The sequence below is a fragment of the Caloenas nicobarica genome, chromosome 9 (genome assembly GCF_036013445.1).
Source record: "Caloenas nicobarica isolate bCalNic1 chromosome 9, bCalNic1.hap1, whole genome shotgun sequence".
NCBI classification, from domain to species: Eukaryota; Metazoa; Chordata; class Aves; order Columbiformes; family Columbidae; genus Caloenas; species Caloenas nicobarica.
In genome coordinates, this window is record NC_088253.1 from 13,923,887 (window position 1) to 13,944,237 (window position 20,351).

General features: G+C 37.5%; 1 protein-coding gene across 7 annotated transcripts in view; it reads left to right on the forward strand.

The window, feature by feature from the left end:
* Positions 1 to 20,351, forward strand: part of ANKRD27 (ankyrin repeat domain 27) — a 54,231-nt gene that overhangs the window by 22,038 nt on the left and 11,842 nt on the right. For 6 of the 7 annotated variants that reach the window (XM_065640957.1, XM_065640956.1, XM_065640955.1 and 3 more), the window contains exons 4-21: positions 686 to 842; positions 2,372 to 2,526; positions 2,837 to 2,896; positions 2,995 to 3,048; positions 3,144 to 3,209; positions 3,287 to 3,363; positions 3,721 to 3,842; positions 4,796 to 4,874; positions 5,731 to 5,863; positions 10,715 to 10,807; positions 11,637 to 11,764; positions 12,227 to 12,309; positions 13,096 to 13,211; positions 13,992 to 14,084; positions 14,457 to 14,654; positions 14,966 to 15,025; positions 15,118 to 15,237; positions 18,358 to 18,402. In XM_065640957.1, coding sequence (XP_065497029.1) covers positions 686 to 842; positions 2,372 to 2,526; positions 2,837 to 2,896; positions 2,995 to 3,048; positions 3,144 to 3,209; positions 3,287 to 3,363; positions 3,721 to 3,842; positions 4,796 to 4,874; positions 5,731 to 5,863; positions 10,715 to 10,807; positions 11,637 to 11,764; positions 12,227 to 12,309; positions 13,096 to 13,211; positions 13,992 to 14,084; positions 14,457 to 14,654; positions 14,966 to 15,025; positions 15,118 to 15,237; positions 18,358 to 18,402 — 1,839 coding nt within the window. The remainder of the gene's footprint in view (positions 1 to 685; positions 843 to 2,371; positions 2,527 to 2,836; positions 2,897 to 2,994; positions 3,049 to 3,143; positions 3,210 to 3,286; positions 3,364 to 3,720; positions 3,843 to 4,795; positions 4,875 to 5,730; positions 5,864 to 10,714; positions 10,808 to 11,636; positions 11,765 to 12,226; positions 12,310 to 13,095; positions 13,212 to 13,991; positions 14,085 to 14,456; positions 14,655 to 14,965; positions 15,026 to 15,117; positions 15,238 to 18,357; positions 18,403 to 20,351) is intronic. The other variant, XM_065640959.1, reaches the window with a different exon arrangement.

A 20,351-nucleotide genomic window follows, 5' to 3' on the forward strand; every position in this document is an offset into this window, starting at 1 on the left:
TTTGCAGTAGTCTGGGATCCTGCACCCATTTGCAGGCTGTCATCTAGAGCAGGGGTGTCAGACTCATTGTCACCGGGGGCCGCATCAGCCTCGCGGCTGCCTTCGAAGTGCCAAATGTAATGTTAGGACTGTATAAACGTAGTAGTAGTTACATTTATACAGTCCTAAAATTACATTCGGCCCTTCGAAGGCAACCACGAGGCTGATGCGGCCCCCGGTGACAATGAGTCTGACACCCCTGCTCTACATCTTCCTACTGCAGGTGTCTTCACTTGAGTTGCTTGAGAAGATAAAGGTGAGCGTGAGAAATGGAGACAAGATGTGTGGTGTTTTTCGGAAGCTGGACTTACGCCCCAATTCTGAGTTGTTTTACCATTTCCATTCTATTGAAAGTGCTTTAAAATCTGCAAATTAGTCACTTTGACCTTGCAGGTTGTCTGAAACCTCCTCTAGTAGTAGACTTGTAAGGAAAGTAGGTATAAGTGAGGTTTAGCCATTGTAGACTGAAGGAGTCTTTGTTTTAGTGCCAATACAGCAGGAGAACATGAAATCTCTTGAATGTGGGGCTTTCTTGTCTTGCAAGATTCTGTCCTTTCCTGGAAATGTAACAATACAGTGTAGAAGCCAGAGAGTAACTTTATTCTGGCAGAGTTCTACATTTGATGTGTTTTTTGTTTCGTTTCAGGAGATCTTCATACAAGGAAACCTCATCATTTTAGGAACTGGTTTTAATTATCACCTCTCAGTACCTGTTCTTTTTGAGGAAACATTTTACAATGAAAAAGAAGAAAGCTTTAGTATATTGTGCATAGCTCACCCATTGGAAGAAACAGAAAGCTCAAGTATGTATCGAACTGTTAACTTTGTGGTCTTGTTTGCACAGGGAGCAAGTTAGTAGGTTTGTGCTTAATGCGCTTCCTCATTCTGAAAAGCGTTGGCTTGGTTGAAAGCTCTTGGCATTTACTAACCTGCTGGGGTGGATGTTGGTGTGCTGCTGGAGAGAAATATTAAATTGCTGCCAGGCAAACTTAGTTCTCTAGGGTCTGTGCCCCAGTCTCAGCACTAAACATCTGCAGAACACTTGATCCAGCATGATTTCTTTTTTAGCAATGCTGAGTTTAGTGCTGACTGCTTAAAGGGATTTAGTCTTAAATGTGACATGTCTTGAGATACAAGGTGGATGCACAGAAAACTGGAGCGGCTAATTCTTTCATGATGACTTCATTGGTGGTTGGAGTTTGTGTAGCAGAGTTATGTAGAAGCTCTTCTGGTGGGTGGTAGCCTGTGTCATTAAGTTGAATGTGTTAATTTTTGTCCTAGTACTGCAAGTGCTCTTGGTAAGGCTGGAACACTTTCCAAGGCTACTATTAAAGCTGTGAATGTAACAGGATTTTCTTGTAAATTTGCATATCAATCTGTGTTTACTAATTAAAAGGAACAGAAGCTTTTTGAAACATAGGCTTTTTCTGAAATAAAAACATCTAGTCTTCATAAATACATATCTCTTTGGAGGGGGGGAAAAAAAGACAAAGTGAAGTAATACTAGGGTAGTATGAAAATAGTACTCTGAGGGAAGTATGAAAGTTGTTCTGGAGAAAAAGATAGCTGACATACATATAGGCTTAAATTCTATAAATATTAGTCAAAATCTAAAAAATATTAGTCAAAATCTAAAAAATTATTCTTCCGTTGTTCTTTTTTTGGCCATCACTTAATGTAGTTATATAGCAGTCTTTCAGAAGTGAGGTAACTTGTAATTTCAAAAGTAATTTGAAATGAATGAGATCTAAGCCTGTTATTAGTTGGCTGTTTTTGCAAATGAAAGACTTGCCTAGAAAAAGTTTTGGAAAAGCAATATGAATTTTAAGTGAAGGATCCAATTGTGTTATTTAGAAGGAAAGTGGATTTGGTTTAATGTTTACATGAAGCAACCTTGCTCTCCCATTCAGAGAAAGTGCATCTAAATAAATAATAGGTTATGTAAAAATCTGAGATGGGATTTTTACAGCTCACTTGCAGCACACAGACTTCCTGCACGGGCATTCAGTCAATACTGTAATGTGCTTTTCTTCTACTTTCAAGCTCGACTTGTACTCAGATTATGAGTTGTGTATGTGGCAATAAATTACTCCAGGATAAAAAAAGCACGTGAAATCAGTTTTAGCTATATGAAATAAATACTTGACATAAAAGGCAAGAGAGCTTACTCTAGATGTGATGCATTAAATTGTTCTAATTAAGTGATACTTTCAGTTAAAGGTCTGGTAAGCTGAATTGGTGTTCTGTTGCACACAAGCTGGTTGTGTATGTAGGGACAGAGTACTTTACCATGCATACATATTAAATCTATGTGTTAATTCTTTTATTTTAGGTGAATCTACAGCTTCATCAAACTCCTATTGTCTTAAAAATATTGAAGATGTTAGAGAATTCTTGGGAAGGCACTGTGAGAGATTTGATAAATACATAGGATCTTTCTATAGAACATTTAAAGAACATGAAAGGAAAAGTCTCCGCCACTACATAGTCAGTATCTTGCTTCTTGGTATTTAATTCACTAAGTATAATTCACTTCACTGCTTTGGTTATCTTTGTCTTATTGAGCTATGTCAGAGTAGTCTGGAGTTGAGGAAGGTGGGAAGAGAGAAAGCAGTATTCTTAATTGTGAATTACCATAGCTTATCTAATAGTAAAGGCAAATTTTCTAGCTTAGAATCTTATCATTGTGCGCACTTCTAAGGCAGGGAAGACTTCCTTTCTTTGCTTATTCATGGTTTGTTGCTTCAAGTCAGATTAACCTGAATGCCTTTTGGTTTTTTTTTTTCTTCTCCACCAGGATTCTGTCAATGCACTTTATACCAAATGTCTCCAGCATCTTTTGAGAGATTCACACTTGGTAAACACTTATTCCACTAAATACATAGCACACAGTGTTACTTAAGCAATAGATTATCTAACTTTCTTTCACCATTTGTATGGCTTTCCTTTTTCTAGAAGATGCTTGCAAAGCAAGAGGAGCAGATGAATCTGATTAAACAAGCAGTTGAAGTAAGCATCTGAAATGAAGGAAAATAATTAGCAAGCTATTTTTAACTTTCCCTTTCATGCCTAAAGTACTGTCGTGTTTTTCTTTTTTTCGACAGATGTATATCCACCATGCTATTTATGATCTAGTCTTTAAATATGTGGGTATTATTGAGGCAAGTGAGGTAAGTTCGATTACTGAAGTTCAGTTACATTAATGCATTAAAAAAAACCCCACAACTGTTGCCTTTCTATTGATTAGGATGCTGCTTTTAACAAAATCACGAGGAGCCTTCAAGACCTGCAGCAAAAAGACATTGGAATAAAGCCTGAGTTCAGGTGAGAAGTGATTGTGGACTCTTTGAGGAGTCACTGAGATCTTACTTTTTGGTTGGCCTCATACCAATTTATCTTTTGTCAGAGAACAGCAAGTTTTTCTTCATACTTTTGAGATGGAAAAGTAACGCATTGCAAGTGTCGTTTTATGGCAGTCTTAGAAATCATTATCTCCTTTGCTTTTATATTCTTACGTTTCCCTCTCCATCTACAGGGTACAGAAATGCAAGTGTGCCTGGAGCAGAGATGGAAATATTTTAATAACGTTCTCCATTTCAGCTCTGAACAAGTTAAAACTTGTTTTTTGGACATCCTGCATGAGAACTGTGTGCTAATAATTTCTCTCAAATTATTTCACAGTTTTAATATACCACGTGCAAAGCGAGAACTGGGTCAGCTGAACAAGTGTACTTCCCCTCAACAGAAGCTACTTTGTCTACGAAAAGTGGTACAAATTATTATGCAATCTCCTAGCCAAAGAGGTCAGTAACTAGTGAATTAATAAATTAGTTTTAAACTTTTTCCTGAACCAGTACACACAAAGCACTTCAGTATATAAACAGCTGTTTGAATAGAACTTGTGGGTTAAACACAGACTAGAGTCTGTCTTGCAAGTATCTAAACAAAGCAAAATGGAGACAAGATAGGTACTTCAGCATTGTTTCTCATGGGGCGAGGTGGGGTACTTGATTAGCTTATATGTGTTTTAGCTAGTGCCTGTGAGAAGCTTGCGTGTGCTAGGATGTTCTCATGCAGAAGAACTGAGGGTGATCCATTTTAAACACTGAGGATTGCTGCTAGATCATTCTTGTCTATTTGTCCATGCTCCTTGACGTTCTTGAAATCAATATGCTTGAGATGCATCTTTTGCAAAATGCAGTGTTGGTGGATGACAAGCAAACCTTCTGTATGCTGCATTCAAAGTGCTACCATGGATTACAGAAATGATTCTGTGATAGGACAGCATGGACCTCTTAAGCTGGTATTTATTTTATTTAGCCTGGAGAGAAAAGATACTTCCACTAAGCAAATGGAGCAGCACAGTGAACTTGTGCTTTTCCTACTTCGTATCTTCCTTTCTATAGGAAGACTTCTGGGTTATGGAAAAGTGTTTCAACTTAGGGGCTGGTTTTTGCCCTCAAGAATTTTGGAAATCTTGAGGTCTAGTGCTCTGGCTCTTTCTGTATATGAAGGAGGGGATATTAGTAAAATATTGCAATTCGTACAGTACAAACTATATATTTTTCTTTTTTTGGCTTCTGGCAGCCCATTTTAGAGGGAGATTGGGAACATTTGAAGGGCTGCCTTAGTTACTCAATGCATTTTCTACTAGCAGAGCTGGCCCTTAGTCTTAGGAAGCAGAACTCCATTTATAGGTATTGCTCTTGATTTGAACCATGACATGACTAACATCAGATGTAAATTCTTTTTTTAGTTAACATGGAAACCATGTGTGCAGATGATCTTCTCTCTGTTTTGCTGTATTTACTTGTAAAAACAGAAATCCCAAACTGGTATGTAACTATACTTTGACTGTACAGAGATCCATCATATCTTATACGTAATGCTGCTGTAAGAGCAAATGTTTCTGAACATGTAGTAATAACTTACTGGAAGTGTAAGAGGGGCTGATGTAATGCAGAAAACTATTTTTAGTAGGACAAACAGCAAACATATATTCCAAGTGTGACTAAATTAAGGACCTATCAGGAATTTAAGTGCTGTGTTATTGTTTTGATTCCCAGTCTAAGAAAAAAGTTGTAATGGGAGGCCATATGTGTACCAAATCTGTATGTTCAATATGGACTTTACAGACTGGTCCTTCCCCATCTGTGTCTGGAGCTGTGAAATCTTGTGCAGCTTCTAAATGTTTGAAATATTTGATCCATTTCATATAGAGAAACCAGATTTGAATGCTTAATTGCTTGCTGCTAGACTATGCTGTTGTGTTTCTCTCATCAGTATTGCTATATCTAAGCCTTCAACTTGAGCCTGAACTGAATTTTGATGTTGGTGTATCATGTATCTTGGAGATTAGCATTTTTCTCTAATTTGTAGCTATCACATTACACTGGTGCTTAAGGTACTTGAAGCATTAACATGTTTGGAACATGCGAAACAATCTCCTGCTGCTGTCCTTACCCTGTCCTTCGTATTCTTTATATCCAATTAATAGCTTTTCATGGAATAGTTAAAAGATAGTTCTGATCCATCTACAAAGCTCAGAACAGCCATAGTTTTGCTAGAAGCTTTTTCTTAACGCACACCTATTTTCTGCCTGGATTGCCTAAGACGAGTTGCAGTATTAAAATAGTGCATGCTAGTGTCATCTTATTGTTAGTGGTTCATGGCTTATACTTTTTATTTCAGGATGGCCAACTTGAGTTACATTAAAAACTTCAGACTTTGCAGTTCAGTGAAGGATGAATTGGGATACTGTCTAACCTCAATTGAGGCTGCAATAGAATACATACGACAAGGCAACCTCTCTGACAGATCAACAGTAAGATACTCTTAAAGTCTGTCAAATGTGTATTTGATAAGCTTGTAGTATTGTGTACAACTGTAGGAGTAAATGCAAGCAGAGTATACAAACATGTAAGAGTTCCTTCTTTGCACTTAAAGAAATGAGCTGGGGTAACTATACCTGAAGCAAATGCTAAAATGATCTAAATGATTACAACAAAGTCTTAATCCTGTAGCAATACTTGCTTATTGTGAAGTCCTTGAGCAAGTAGCTAAATGTCAAGTCTGCCTCTTCATATGGTTAAAAGAATAATGACAGTGCTGTTTTCAGCAGCTGAGTCTTCAGTAAGCTTAATATCTCTTCTACTTGTTCTGTCATGGCTGTAAAGCAATGCAGTACTTGAGAACAGGCACAGCTTAAACAGATTTTTCTTTAATTTTAAAAAGCTTAGCTGTGCTAGCAGAATGGAGATTGCACTGTAACTTAATGACTCACTAAATCTTTGTACTCTGAAAATTCCATGTGTTTACAGTGCAGAGTACTACGTTGCACCAAGCTGATAGTTGAATGGGAGTGCAGGACTATGATACGGTGGTGTGTGAAGGTCAAATTTGGCTCTCGGGATCTCTAACCTGGCAGGGGCAGGAAGTTTGTGGATGCATGAATTATTTCATTCAGAGCAACTAGACCTTCTGTCAGTCAGGTCAAATCCCTGCAGGCCAGTCAGGGATGATATTGGTGTGACTTCAGACACTTCTATGATTTAAGAACTTTGTAGCTTATTTACTAAAGTAATCCAGTCTTACTGCTCCTACAAAACTTTCTACTGTTGCAAAATTAGGTTTTCCTGATCTGATGTGGAAATCAAAAGGAGTGAGCGTGGAACCAAAGTGAATTCAACGTGTCTCAGTCTGCCCAACTGCAAAGCACTGGAATCTAATTGCAGGGGCCAGAATAATGGCTCAGTGTGCAGGGCTTGGGATGGGACAACCTGGGGCACGATCTTAAAGAAGCACTTAAAGTAACATTTTAGCCTTTTGATATTTTGGGGGTTTTTTCCTTCTCTATGATGTTTCCACGAACCTGTCATGCATAAGTTTTTGTGCACTTGAGATGAAAAAAAGACACTTTTTGTGTAAAGAGACTGTGGTATTTCTTGTCTGTAATGCTGTATTGAATTATGTTAAAAAAATAAATGCTAAAAAGGAAAACAACCTGCCAAACAGTTTTACTTCCTGCAGTCACTTGGCTATCGTAAACAATTGATACACAAGCAGCAATGCCGGGAGGCTGCATGGAGAACTGGAAACAAAGTAGAATTGTCTTCCACAACAATGCCAGCAAGCTGGAAAAAAACCTGTTCTTAAATTTCCAGAATAAAAACTGTTTCCTATTAAATGTCTGGTCCTATCCCTCCTTTTATAGCTAAGGATAGCAGGTTTTTTTTATACTGTGATTTCCTTCAAGGGGGGTTATAACTTAAGTGCCACTGCTATTAAGATATCTCCCAAAGAAATAAATATAGTATCTGTCTTGAAAGATGAACTCCATATTTGAGAAGGCTAATTGAGGATGGTCCTGTACTGCTCACGGTAGTGTCTGCACAAATATAAGAGCAAGCGATAAGTGTTTCTATCCATATCTCAGCTGGATCAGCTCCAGCCCTTGCATGCCAGCCTCTACATTTCTCACTTTGTGCATACAGTGAGTGTGCAGCAGGAACTTTCTTCTACGTGGCCTTTCATAGGAGTCATTGTGGCTTGAAGGCAGCACCCTGAGATGGGACAAGAGCAGAACCTTGAAGACAAGGAAGTCTAGCCCTTTAGCACAGCTGTAAAGGAAAGAACTAGACCACCCTTTAGTCTAGGGTAAGGGAGAAGGTGGCACACAATGAAGAGGAATTGGAAGGAGGTAGTGATGAGCTGGAGGAGCATGGTAGGAATTTCTGGTAGGCTAGCACTATTCTCCCTTTGTGAACTCAGTTATTTCCTTTGTTCTCTGGTAAAGGGATTTTTTTTTTTCTGGTAAAAGGAAATAATCTTTCTGTTCAAAGCAACAGCAGCTGTCACATTGATGTCCCATGGTTTCCTTTTCCAGATGGCACTGGAAGGGGTTGTGGGATTGAAGTGAGCAGGAACATTGCTGTGCCCTGGGGCTTCATTACAGCCCCTCATGTGGCTACACTTAATTTTATAGCTGGCTTCAAATGGAGTTTCTGGCAGCTGAGTAATGCTGTTGTCCAATCCCTAATGAAGCTAAATATATAAAGAAAACTCAGCAGGAAACTATTGTACCCTGTGGGATAATGGGCTTATCATCACCCTTATGGCAGTGGGAAAATTGCACATAGGAGGCACCTGCCAAATCCCTTCACCCAAGGTCATGCAAGGCTTAGAGGGATTTTTTTGATGTGGGAAGAAGAGGAACATGTCACTGATAGCATGAGAAATTCCATTTTTATTTTCTGGGAGTTGTCAACCTTATTTAATTAGAAGTCCAGTTAACAAGTGTTGGACCTTAGTTATGTTCCTATGCATAACTAATGTGTAGTAAGACCCTCTAGTTCCGAGGGTTGAAGTAGGTACCCGTAGGAGTTGGAGCCAGCCACTGGGGAACAGGTGTTTGGTTCTTGTATGGAAAGAGCTGCAGGTGGCAATGAAGCCAGAGAAAGGGCAGGTGGGAGAAGCTGGAAAGGAAGATTTGAACAGAAACTGGGGATAATAAAGTGGGGGGGGGGCGTGGAGGAAATGGAGGTAATTTCACCAAGTCATCAGTTGTAATCTTTGAAAATCACCTTGGATAGGTCATTATACAGATACATCCTTACAGATACAGATATTGCATTTCTCTGCTATAGTAGAGTAGTGTTAGATGAAAAGATTGTTAATGTTTGGTTGTTTATTCTTCCAGACAACATAGATTTAAAATACCCAAGAGTCCCCCTCAAACCAATTTATTTTTTTCAAATATCTGGAGTGCAAGTAAAGCTGGCACAAGTGACTTTTGTATTTGAAAGGCCCAAAAGTGTTCATATACTTCAGCCCATACCTGATTCTTCTGCCATTCTGTATTTCATGTTTGAAGATATGTAGTTTCATCTGGGATGGACACTTTTCTGATTTATATAATAAATAATATAATACCTCTGCATATTGATCACTGTCTCAAGTGGCTCTTTAAAATAATTTTTCTTCCTGGGGAACACTTTTCCTGTAAAATACACTGTGGAAGGAACAGTACAAAACTACACTAGGTCTTTTGCTCATGGTCACTTAGATTTTTTTCATAGTGAATGAATAAAGCTGTGAGTGTTCATATTAGAAGTTCTGATTAGACTACAGAAACTTGTATCAGCAGTAAAGCTCTAACATGTTTTTTCTAGTTAATAAAATTTTTGATCAAATATTTCTTAGGGAAGTTATTACTCATCACGCTGAAGAATCTATCCAAGGGGACTGGTGTAACGTGCCTTGTAATTCTGGAAAGATATGCATGCATACCTTTAGCTAGAGTACGTCAGTTTGAAAAGATGGGTGAATATCATCTTCATGTATCTAGATATAAACAGCTTACTTTGAAGTACAGATCCAAATTTTTATCTCTAGACTTCACAAACATGTTTTTAATGACACTGTTTGCTATACAATGGAGTTTTTCTGAGAGAGCTTTATGAGTCCATCTGTGGTGATTTTGGAACAAGTGATCCAATTTCTAGAAAATCTGAACCCTTTATTTTTGGTGTTCAAGTGATCTTGTTTATTTGTAGTTCACCAAGTTTTTAAACTTCATGATGACTTACTAATATTAAGAGTGAGTTGGACTTTTTTTTACTTATTCATATCTGGTCTTTACAGACTTAATTGCAGAAGCTACAGCCCAGATATTAAACCATCAAAGTTTATCTGATACGTAGGCATCTATCTTAAATGCAGTGGTCTTCAGTTTGATGGATTTTGGGAGTCCTTCCATTTCTAGGGAGATGGTCGCTACCCAAAAGTAACATCTGAAGAAATGATACTGCCAACTGTAGCAGTGGTTGATCAGAATCAACTGTGTGCGTTTCCATCTACTTTCTTAGAAAGCGTTTTCTTTAGGTCGTTGTTTTATTTCCTGTGATGTTCAATGTGATGCTTTACCTGTTTCAATCTTCTATTTGCCAGCAAGTAACAAAGAGTTCGGCGGAGTCTTTGAGTCAGAGTTGCATCTGGGTCATCTCTTTTAATACTCCCCAGTACACGTGTCTTCAACTAATTTGTCTAATGCCTCTTTGGGTTCCTTTATACTTTTGGCTTTGGCAACACCCTATGGCAATGAGTTCTACAATAACGTCTTTTCTTCCCTCTTTTCTCCCTATTCCCTCTCCAGACCTAATGCGTGATGATTTGTTGGGCATCCTGGTTCTTATATTTTGAGGAACAGCGAATATTCATTCTTTGCATGTTTGCTTTGGACTTTTTGTGATTTTTATAGACCCACTGTAGCACAGCGAAATCTTTTCCAGAGTGAAGAATCCTAATTTCTCCTCATAAGAAAGCTGCATTGCACATCTTATAGTTCTTGCTGTCTTTTTAACGTCTTTTCTAGTTTTGCTGTATTCTTTGTTTAGATGGTACAACCATAATTTCATTAAGGCTCAGTTCATGGAGAATTACAGTAAAGGGATATTCTAGTGAACATCTACTTGTTACATCTTTGAACAGCAGGTGTGTGGCCCTTCAAGTCTCAGAGTCCTAAATGTGAAACTGATTTAGGTTTTATGTGCATCCGATGATTCATAAGTGGAAAATGCAGTGTCTAATATTTTTAAAGTAAATTCCACTGTTAAGGTACTTTACTTTTGCCTGTAAATGAGCATGTAAATAATTGATCTATTTATTTTATTATCAGGAATCTGAGAGACTGTGTGACAAGCTACTTTTAAGACAAAGGATGAACTTGTTGTCCCAGATGTCTGCTACTCCAATAGACTGCTTATTTAAGGTTAACAACTTTTATGGCAGAATACGCATGTACTTACATACCACATGTCTGTATCTCTTCCTTTCAGCAATTTTCTGAAATGTAATGCAGTGTTAATTACATTAGTACTGTGAAATGTATTTCAGTAGATGCTGAAAGTGTTTTGAATCTAGTGCATTTCTATGCCAAAACGTTACCAAGTTAATATAATCTTACGGAATTCAGCACATGTTGTAAGGAATACAGAAGCAAATGAGGATTAAATGCTGCTGGTGTTGATTTGCCTGTTTAATGCACAGATGTGATATTATCTGGTTGTCTCTCTCAGCTTTTAGGACTTGACATTGAAAGAGTTTCTGAAATAATTTAAATGTGATCACCTGACAGCTCCTTCATATTGTGTATTAATCTTATATTGTCATTCTAAAAGAATTTTGCCTATACAAGGACACAAAGCAGGACTTCTAATTATATGTGTTCACAGCTTATGGCTAGAGACTTAGTAATTTTAAGAAATGTTTTTGAACAGAGGGAGCTCAATTTCATGACTGAGTCTAAAGAGAACAATAGGAATTGTTTTAATTTTTTATAGAAAGTGAAGTAAGCCAAGAACAGATTCTTTTTAATACTGAATGCCCATTATGGGGTTTTGTGCTGTGACATTGTTCATTTCTGCTTTCTAATGCTTGAATACACATCTTTTATAATCAGTTCCTTTCGTTTTGTGCTTCAGAAAATTACTCTTTTTTGTGGTGTGTATTGGGGGGGGAGGTGTTTTTGGTTTTTTAATTTCTTCTTAAAAAGAGGCTTTTTAATTGGTTTCTCATTCTCTTCTCTTGGCTTCTTGTAGCATATTGCTTCGGGTAACCAGGAGGAAGTGGAGCGATTACTAAGTCAAGGTGACAGTGATAAGGACACTGTACAGAAAATGTGTCACCCGCTCTGTTACTGCGACAAATGTGAGAAGCTAGTTTCTGGGTAAGCACTCTTCATCTCCACAAATACATAAAAAGCTATGTAAAAGTTCTCATCCAAGGTTTGCTTTAGAAAGTAAGCTGCTTCTGGTTATAGAGGAAATAGGTAGCACTTTGGGATGTAGTAGAGAGTGTACGTTTGTGTGCTTTGAAAGAGCACAAGAAATATTGGGAGAATACTGAATGCCTTGGAACCAGCCAGTTTTGTGGTGGAGGCTGCATGTCCTTGGGCAAATGTGGTGTGGAATGTTACTTCTCTTGAACCTGACTTACACATCTTGGACAAAACCATGTCTCTTAACAAAATGTAAAACTCTGTGTAGAATAATTTGTCAACGAGAAAAGGATAAAGGATAAAAAGTTCCAGAATCCATTTTGTGTCGGCCTTGGCAATTTTTCTCTTTCTCTCCTCCTTACCACTGCTGCGTAGGTAACTGAGCTGCTTTTAAACCATTGTGTTTTAAAGGAAACTGAATGATCCTTCTATTATCACTCCCTTTTCCCGAGATGACCGAGGATACACACCACTTCATATAGCTGCTATTTGTGGTGAGTGGTGTTGGTTTTTTCACCAGTGTTTACTGTCCTTATGTTCCTTATTTTTATGTTAGCGTGTTTTCCAATTTTTGCATTAAAGAGTGAATTTTACATTAAATTGTGTTCTTCTTATTTCCTATGTAAACTGATATCTTGGCGCAGACTGAAGTTATTGTATATTCTTTTAAGCTGGGTTTCTTATGCCTAAGTTATTGTTTATTTGTTTCCTGGCTGTTTGCTCTTGCCTTAGTGTTTACCACAGTAGTTTTTTCTTCAGCTGTGAAAAAATTAAAGGTGTGTCATCAGAAACTAGTCTTGTTTTAAAGAACCAGCATATTGAGAAATGAATCTTATCTCTCTCCTGTACCTGGCTGTGCATGGTAGACCTGTACCAGCTCCTGTCTTGTAATGTTCATTATGCTACTGATCTTACATTTATTAGAAGATGGTATTAATTTTCTTAGTGTGTTTTTTTTAATAATCTCCTTTTTTAATTATTATCTTGAATCTTAGTAGGAGAGTGCTTTGTGTGGCACGGCTTTATTTTCTATTATTTTCTTACTCATAAGATAGAAGCGTAGCTTGCTTTCAGCTGGAGGTTCTTTTATGGAGCTTTAACCTTGAGTAATCTGTAACAAAAAAACCCCAAATACTAATGAAGTGAATATACAGTATATAGAAACATAGTACGCAGAAACACAGGGTATCTTGGTTTGTAGTTCGTGTTTGAATTTGAAAATTAGCTATGTTCTTGTGCAAAGTTTACTTCTTTCTTTTAATGTCTGTGTATTTTCCAAGGGCAAGCATCATTAGTGGATTTACTGGTAGCCAAAGGAGCCGTTGTCAATGCTACGGATTACCACGGTTCAACTCCGCTTCATCTTGCCTGTCAGAAGGGATATCAAAATGTTACGGTAAGCACCAAAAGGCTTCATTAGAAAGAAAAAGCAATACTTAACCTAAATGATAATTATAGGACTCTTACTAAGCTGTTCTACTATTACTCTCATTTAGGTCTTCTGAGAAGCTTTTACCAGTACTGTGTACATTGACAGAGTTGTGGCTCTTTTATCATTGTAGTTTGCATGATATTTTATTTTTTCCTATACTGCAAGGTTTTCGGCCCTTTCTAATAACCAAGCAATTGACAGCTGTGTATGCCTGATAATTAATCTATTTTGTTAATACAAATCTCTAATACACAGTACAAATGGAGAGCCTGTTGACATATCTGCTCTTAAGAACCATTGCAGTCATTGGAATGAATGAAATGACTTCACATTGTGTTTAGGATGGACTTTGTAACTACATTAATTATTGTGTACTTGAATTTTGTATATGCGAGGTGCATTGATTAGCATTGTTGAAATCAAGCTGTTCTTCACTTACATAGGCTCTTAAAATATGGGATAAGTTATCACGTAGTATATGTATTGCAGTGTTTGCTGCAGTAGATGATTCATTTTTTCACTGACAACTCTGAATATGTAAGAAGCAGCTTTTATTTGGTTCTTAGAGCAGGGAAAAAATGGTCCTGTAATGCGAAGAGGGTAGTGTCTGAAACAGGAGAGACATAGCTAGTTTTTCATTAAGTGCTTCGTCATGCTACAAACCTAAAGGAATCCACAGAGTAACAATTGTTTGTCCATTAATTTTTTAGTTACTTAAATGTCTACTTTCATTTTTCTTTTAAGCTTCTCTTGTTGCACTATAAGGCAAGTGCTGATGTTCAGGACAATAATGGAAATACTCCACTTCATTTAGCCTGCACTTACGGTCATGAGGATGTAAGTAGTTGTTGTGTAACAAACTAAATGGACATTCTAATGGAACGGAATTAAACTGTGATGCAAATCTGTACTAAACTTACATATTTTTAAAAGTAAATAAAAAAAGACTTGGAGGATATTTAACACTGTAAATGAGGACTTTGTTCAGTAGTTCATAGCAATTTTTATTATGTATTCACGTTAAAGATACTAGTATTATGCAATTTTAGTTGAGTTGTTTAACTCTTCGATGACACTGAAATGTGAAAGCCTGCTCTTTAGGCAATGGATTATATGAGCCAGCAATGAAAAAACTTTTTAGGATTGCACTTGTTTTATGAATTGAGAGACAATACTAGAATTTATTGATAACTTTCCTTTTCTTTCCAGTGCGTCAAAGCTTTAGTCTACTATGATGTGCATTCCTGCAGGCTAGATATTGGTAATGAAAAGGGAGATACTCCTCTCCATATAGCTGCTCGTTGGGGCTATCAAGGGATCATAGAAGTGCTTTTGCAAAATGGGGCAAATCCAGAAATTCAAAACCGCATGAAAGAGACTTCCCTACAGTGTGCATTAAATTCCAAGGTATGCCTCTTTGTCTTCCAGCCTGGTTTCTCTCTGATACAATTCCACAGAAGTGTAGAGGCTTACCTGCTAATAGGAGTTTGGGGTCTGGTACTATTAAAATGAAAATGTATGTTTGCCTTTAAGGAAGAATGGTCATGTTTTGAATGTAACAGCATGAATACAGCCTGTGGTATAGAACATAAACTTGTAAATGCATGCTTTTAATCTGCTCAGTCATAATCTGTTACTAATATTAGGTTGTGTCTCAGTCAGTAGATTTTTCTTTAAGTGAAGTTACATTGGTTGTTTTTATTAATATTTTTATGCAGATTTTGTCATTGATGGAATTAAACTATCTAACGTTTGAAAGAGGACAGTGTGCTTCCGAGGTAAACAACCAGTGCAAGTTGCTAAGCTTTTTTTGCCTATGTTTAACCTGCTTAATCTGATAGATAACTTTTTTTCCCACCCCAACTTCAAGTCACCGCTTAGGTCTCCTCAGTGCTCAGCAGAAACCTTCAGCAGAGGATCGTCTGTCTCAAGCCTGTCATCAGCATCAACTGAAATTAGGCAAGAAGAAGTAAAAAATAGTTATAAAGAGGTAAGACTGAGGTTATAAGTTTGACAATAAGCGAAGTGAAGGAAGCTAGAAGAGTGATATTTTGCAACACTGCTTTAAACTGCTTCTTCAGCAATAACCTTCTGTCTGCTTTGGAAAATTGTATGCTGCTGTCCTCAGGTGCTTGTCATCTTAGTATCTAAACCCTGATTTTTGTGTAGTATCAACTGCTCTGTTGGTTAGTTCTGGAGAAGAATTGAAAGCGTATTTGGAGTAGTTGTTCAGATTTACTTCAATTAACTACATAATTTGAGGTTTACAAAGTTATAATATTAATCAGTGCTTTGCTGTCCTGTCCAGGAATTAAATGCCACTGTTAGGTTACAAAATTTGTCAGGGAAAAGAGACTAGTGTAGGCATACTGCAAACAACAAACTAGAATGTTAAGACAAGCTTTCAAAATAGGCATAGGAAATCAATTTTGTAACATGTGAAGAACTACACACTTTATACTAAGTATCTTGCACATGTGTTTGCTGATTTTGCTCTGTCCATACCAACCAAGATGCCATCCTCTGAATTTTTTTTCAAGTGGGACCTCAGATCCATACTTTCCATTTAAGACTGTGGTATCATCACTCCTTCTGATGCTTCTCTATTTTTATCCAGTCCTGCTCCTCCATTTTTTCCAAACTGACTTCCCTAGTATATTTGTTTCTATATCACCTCTACATTCAAATTATTTTTTCTGCTATTTTTAAAAGATTATTCTCCTACCAAAAGTTTATGGTTTCTAAAACTGTTCAAGAAGCTTAAAGATGTGAAGTTTGACTGGAAAGTATTACCTCAGACTTCATTATCAGTTACTCTACGAGAGCCTCAACATAGGAGTGTGCCTCCCTGTTTGTACAGAGTCAAGCACTCCAAGTAAAGTCTTAACATAGAGTTACATGAACGTAAAAGTTCACCTCATAGATTGAGGATTTATTTTTCTTTGAAGGAACAAATTTATCACACCCAAGAGCTAAGACTGTAGTTCAAACCAGGCAAGAAGATTACGAGCAGCTTACACCTTAGATTGTTGGGGTGAATGACCTTGTCCTGTAATCCGGCTTTAGTCCGTTGCTGTTTGCCCAGTTTCACGTGTGCTCCCGGCTCTGGTTATTCCTAAGCACAGGGGCCAGGGCCTCGGCCTGAGCGAGCTCAGGGAAGGGAACGCTTCTGGAAGTGATGGGAAGATGGTAGGACCAGTTTTCCAGACTTCAGGGCTTAGACCGTGGGGATGCAGTTAGATGTTTATTAATCAATACTGCTGATGAATTAAACTCTTCGCTTAAATGAGCCAGTCATGGTGTATGTCTTGTATCTGACTTGTCTACAACTTAGAGCAGAGAGCATAAAAGAGCTGGGTGTGTAAATTTGCAGCTTCCTCTGTTGGAACTGGTAACTCCTTGCCCAGTTTCTGTTCAGCAACAGAAAAACTGAGCCTCTGAGTTAATTGCAGTAATTTGTTTCATCTGTTTTTGGATTCTGTCCTTCTGTTCCATGGAGGAGTGAGAAAGAAAACTGGCAAGTTGTGAAATTCATGTAGCAGACATTTTGCCCTAAGTATTCTTAATAAATGACCTGTAAGCTGCATAACAGATGTTGTATGCCTCTCCACTCCTAGGGCCTGAGGCAGCTCTTAAAACTGTAGGGAAGGTGTTCCTTCTGGAAAGAAATGATCAGAGCTTGTGGGCCGCTTGCAGTTACTGTGAGGCATCTTGTGTGTGATAAGACTGGCTACTGAAAATCAAGACCTTTACGTTCTCCGGTGACATTACCCTGTGTGATTAGGGAAAATTGAGAGGAGGCACAGATCTCCCTTCTATATATAGTCCATTTTAGATGTATATGTGTGGAGATTGGGATTTGGTTTACCTAACTTCAGATGTATGAAAGACAATTGTCTTAACTTTAGACATGTATTTTTCCCTCAGTCAGTGGCGAGAAATCGGTACCTCTGGAGAGAAATTAATTTCAAACATGCTTAGTTAGACCCGAGTTGCATTTGAGTGTCATTTGTTGACTGCATTCTGTTTGGTGGTTAACAGAGAGGGAGTTTAAATGACTGGCTTAGATTTAGCCAGTTCACTTCTAGACATTCGAAGTTAGACAAGAGGAATCCTGCCTTGAGTGCCTTGCATGACTTCAACGAGCCTCACCTTGTGTTAGAAAGGTAGTGATAAAATAGTAGTAATAAAATAAAACTAAAGAGAGATTAAAATGGATGGAGGGATTTAATCTAGCCTCTGATCTTTCACCTGTAGATGTGTCCTGTTCTTCTGTTAAAACCCTGAAGAGACCAGACCAGTAAAACACAACCTCTTTTTAGTCTCATGCTTCCTTGTTTGCTTTACCAAGCGCTGCTGTCACAATCAGCAAGATAGTCATTTGCAGATAAAGATTAAAATGTGACTGTAGCTGTTAGTCCATGAAATCTGCAACTTGCAAAATGTTTGAGAGTTGGGGAGACCCGATTTTTGCTATTTTGATATTTATATATTTTCAGATTTTAAGAAAGAAACCAAATTTCGTACTTAGAATCAAATTAGATTTGTAAATGTTTGGGTTTTTAACATAGGAATAAACCTGCAGATGTGATAAATAAATCTGCAGATGTGAACAATTGGAAAGCACATTTTTTCATTTTAAACTGTTGTTTCTTCAATAGCAAAATAAAACGTACCGTCCTTAGTGCTTCTGGTAGCCTGTAGTAGCTCAGCAAGAGTCCAAACAGTGCTTATAAGAGTAGGAATTTGTCTCGAGCAGGGATTTTTAAGGTTAGGTTCACAACAGAAATGCGTGGTCAGCTGCTGCTGAAGCGGCATCATAACTTATGTAAGCTTACCTGGCTTTGTTTATGTGTGGACTACATGTCCTCTATTTAGGTAATACCGTTTATCTTTAAGCGAGTCAGAGATCATCAAATGGCCACAGGCATCGCACAGCTTTTGTACTTCGTAAAGGAAGAAGGTTTTTCCTTTATATCAATAAATACGGAATGGGCCAGCAGTAATTCTACCACGTGATCTTAGGAGGTTAGTAAAAAACACAGGATTTTCTGTGTACAGCTTAATATCAATGCTAACAAAGCAAATAAATTGTTTTCTTCATACATAGGTGGAAAAACTCCTAAGAGCAGTTGCTGATGGAGATCTGGAAATGGTGAGTCTTAGCATGGCTGTTGAATATGATTGGATTCCAATTTACCTCATTCAAATTGATGAAGTTATTTGTAAATAATGTTAAATGAAGAATGCTTTAGGTAATACTTTCTTTTGGCAACGAACAAATTCAGCTGAATTTCTGTAAAGAATATTCACTCCATGTCCCCGAATTATTTTATCCACAGTGCTTTAAGGCCCATTATTTTGACATTTCCATGACACCTCGCACTAAAGAAATTACTTTAAATTGAATAATTCCTTTGTGAAGGCCTATCATGTAGATATGTATGCAAAGTCACCTCTAGAAGATGCAGAGAACTTGGGAAGAACAACATACAGGGCAGACACATTGAAAAGAAGTATTGTGGGAAGGAGCAATTTATTTGTTTGCAGATGCTCAAGCTGCACTGTCAAATGCCGTTGTTAGATAAAGATCATGGTGCGTTGCAGAACTGTAAAAAGATAATGTACTGATGTCACAATATTGGACTGGATATGCAGTCAGCACAAAACAACAACAACAAAAAGGCAAAATAGGTGAGTTTTCAGGTAAACCTGGTTTTTGACAGCAAATCCAATAGAAAGTGTTATTATTCCCAGTTGCTTGTTCCTGCGTCACAGAAGTACGTGCTATCTTTTCTCGTATGTGAATTGAAGCCTGTGCTCAAGTGGCCGTGCTGTGCACCCGTTCTGGAAACGGAATGGTAGGATTTATGGTTTGTGGTTTTTTGTCCTGGTATTCCAGTAATAGTGTTTTTAAATCCACAAATGCTTTTTGATTCCTAAATTGCCAGGTTCTCTAGTGCTTTGAATATCGTCTACTCTTTATTGTGTGTTTACTGCATGTAATAATTGTGCATAGGTACTATAAATGAAAAATGGGCTCTTATTTTTTTGTCGTGATACTTTTCTATTAATATTTCATATAGAGAGGAAAGTTAGGTGATGCCGGTCAGTACAGAGAAGTTATCCTATGGGCATAGAACTTCCCTGTAATTTGGATTTCCCTTCAAATAGATAGCTGATGGCTACAATAACACCAGTTTCACAGTTGATGTACTGTAATTTATGATACTTACCACCTGACTTGACATGAAGTTACTGTTTCCCTTTATTCCTGAAAATGTGAACAATAAGGTGCTTGCAATGTCGTTCTACTGAAAAATTGGAAGACGACACAGAAATCTTTAGAAGTTTTGTCTTTGGAAAGATGTCTAAGGCTGTACATGTCTTAGTTGTTTGGTAGTTCGCAGAACCAGATCATGAACCCATGTGAGAATGCAGGATTTCTCTGCTGGACACGTGTTCTGAAAACTGTGTTCAGGTGATGTGTACAAGGAGTTACAGATGCTAATGAAGCATCACACAGTCAGAATAAAATAGATAATGTGCATCACAATATACGTACCATGTTAATGGTGATTCTCTCGTGTTTTATTCCAATTAGATGATAGAAACAATTTATTAAGTGATAGAGGAATGAACAGCTCATTTGTTAAGTAAATATCATTGTCCTATTTTACAGTATAACTTAACCTTAGTAATTATTTCCAGGTCAGCCCTTAAGTCATTTTAAGAAGCAGCAATACATACGATGGTGGTATTTACCATCTTCCTGGCAAGCAGTAAACCTGAATGTGTTACAATTAACTTTTCGTAGACTGTGTTAAAATCTAAACTGCATCATGAAAACATTTGATGAAAATTAAATATAGTGCTATACTTTGATGAAAAATTAGCATCTAGCACGGGTCAACAGATACCAATGATGAAAAGCATATAGAAATCTAATCTGTGCATTCAGATGACAGAATCACCTTATTTTTGTGGCTTTACTTGCCACATTACTCAAGTTCATGTAAAACTGTTCATTTATAAAGAGAATTGTCCAGTTGGATGGCAAAAGTTACAGCTTGCTTATCTATTAAAAAACCACGGTTATTTAAA